Here is a 1,635-nt window from a genome sequence, read left to right as displayed (position 1 = left end):
CCACCCCTCTCCACCCCTCCTCCCTCACACACCCACCCCTCTCCACCCCTCCTCCCTCACACAACCCACAGCAAAGGCAGCATTTCCAGAAGCTATCTTCTGAACTGGAATATTCCTTCCAGTGTGACAGCCTGACTTCCTCCCATGTGTCCTCCACGGAGTATTCGGGAAGGGGAAAGTCGTGTTACTCAGTTACATCAGAGAGTGACAGGAATCACGTACAGAGGACTCTGTAATACATGTTTCTGTAGCCATCATGTATCTGCAGCACGCTCTGAAGCGTACCTGTTTCTTTCACATGAAGCAAACTAAGGAAAACAGAGGTCCCCTCCCCCTCACTCAATCCTGTGTCCAGCTCAGAAGCAGGAAGCAGCAAGTTACCTCTTTATTCCAAACAAAAATAAATAGGGCTCAAGGGAAGTACTGTATGGATTTTTCTTTAAATTGTGTGATTATGATCACTGTATTAGTTATTTTGCATTATAAAGGTCATTAATATAAAATTATTGTATATAATTCAAAGACTGAATAAATAGTGGGGAGGAAATGTCCTAGATTTTCAAGGTGTTTAACTTAGTGTGCATAGCCCTGGATGACCTGGAACTCACCATGTACATAACAGACTGGTCTTGAACTCACAGAGATATGTCTGCCTCTGCTTCCCAAGTCCTAGAATTAAGCCATGCACCACCATGCTCAGCTAAGGTGCTTAACTTCTAATATTTAAATTTTTCAAATATTACCTAAACATAAAATACAAAAAACCATGATGATTTTAAATTAATGCTTTTGGAAGATGAAGTGTTTAATAAGGCTGGGAGCTAGCTCAGTTGGTAAAGTGCTTGCTGACCAATAATGAGGACCTGAGTTCAGATCCTGGGCACTCAAGTGAAAAGCCAGGAACACTAGCACATGACTGTAATTCCAGCACCAGGAAAGGAGAGACAGGAGGATGCTGGCAAGTCAGTCTAGCCAAATCAACAGGCTTCATGTTTAAAACAAGAGCCTGTCCTGAAGAAAGCAAAGGACATCTGAGTTCAACTTCAGAACTAAATACACACAGCACACACACATATACAAACATACACGCACACAAATACACACAGTACACAGGTGCACATGACTGTAATCTTGGCATTGAGAAGCTGAGGAAGCTTGACTACTGCACATTTACAGTCATCCCGTACAGGGCCAGCCCAGGCTACAGAAAGAAACCATCTCTGGAACCAGACAATAAACAAACAGATTGTATTTAAAATGTTTTTCCCAGAACAGAAAATCAGGAAAGAAAGCTGTGAAGAAAAGCAGAAGCTATGGTTAATACAAAGTAGAGATAGTGTCCACCTAGATTATCCCAAACAAATGCCACCGGTATGACATCAACTGCCACCCCAAGAGAAACTCACTTTAGCCCAGGAGATCTCTGTGTCCAGGTCACCAATCACACCTTCCGATGTGGACTTCTGCACCAGTTCTGCCTCCGTGGCAGAGAGCCATTCGGAGAGGGTGTCGGCCTCCTTCCTCATCTTCCGGGACAGCTGAGAGGCTCTTTCCAGGTCCTGCTTCCCTTCTGTCACCTGAATAAGGGAGGTGGGGAGGACATGGTGACTAAGTCATGGACAAACAGGGGGCCAA

At 44.3% G+C, this 1,635-nt stretch overlaps 1 protein-coding gene across 4 annotated transcripts in view; it reads right to left on the bottom strand.

The window, feature by feature from the left end:
- Utrn (utrophin) overlaps window positions 1–1,635 on the bottom strand; it is a 521,838-nt gene that overhangs the window by 315,490 nt on the left and 204,713 nt on the right. For all 4 annotated transcript variants that reach the window (XM_013351419.2, XM_026786362.1, XM_026786363.1 and 1 more), the window contains one exon: window positions 1,407–1,577. In XM_013351419.2, the coding sequence (XP_013206873.1) occupies window positions 1,407–1,577 (171 nt within the window). The remainder of the gene's footprint in view (window positions 1–1,406; window positions 1,578–1,635) is intronic.

This window comes from Microtus ochrogaster, linkage group LG4, assembly GCF_000317375.1.
Source record: "Microtus ochrogaster isolate Prairie Vole_2 linkage group LG4, MicOch1.0, whole genome shotgun sequence".
In the NCBI taxonomy this organism is placed as follows: Eukaryota; Metazoa; Chordata; class Mammalia; order Rodentia; family Cricetidae; genus Microtus; species Microtus ochrogaster.
This window is presented reverse-complemented; position numbering and strand designations above follow the sequence as displayed.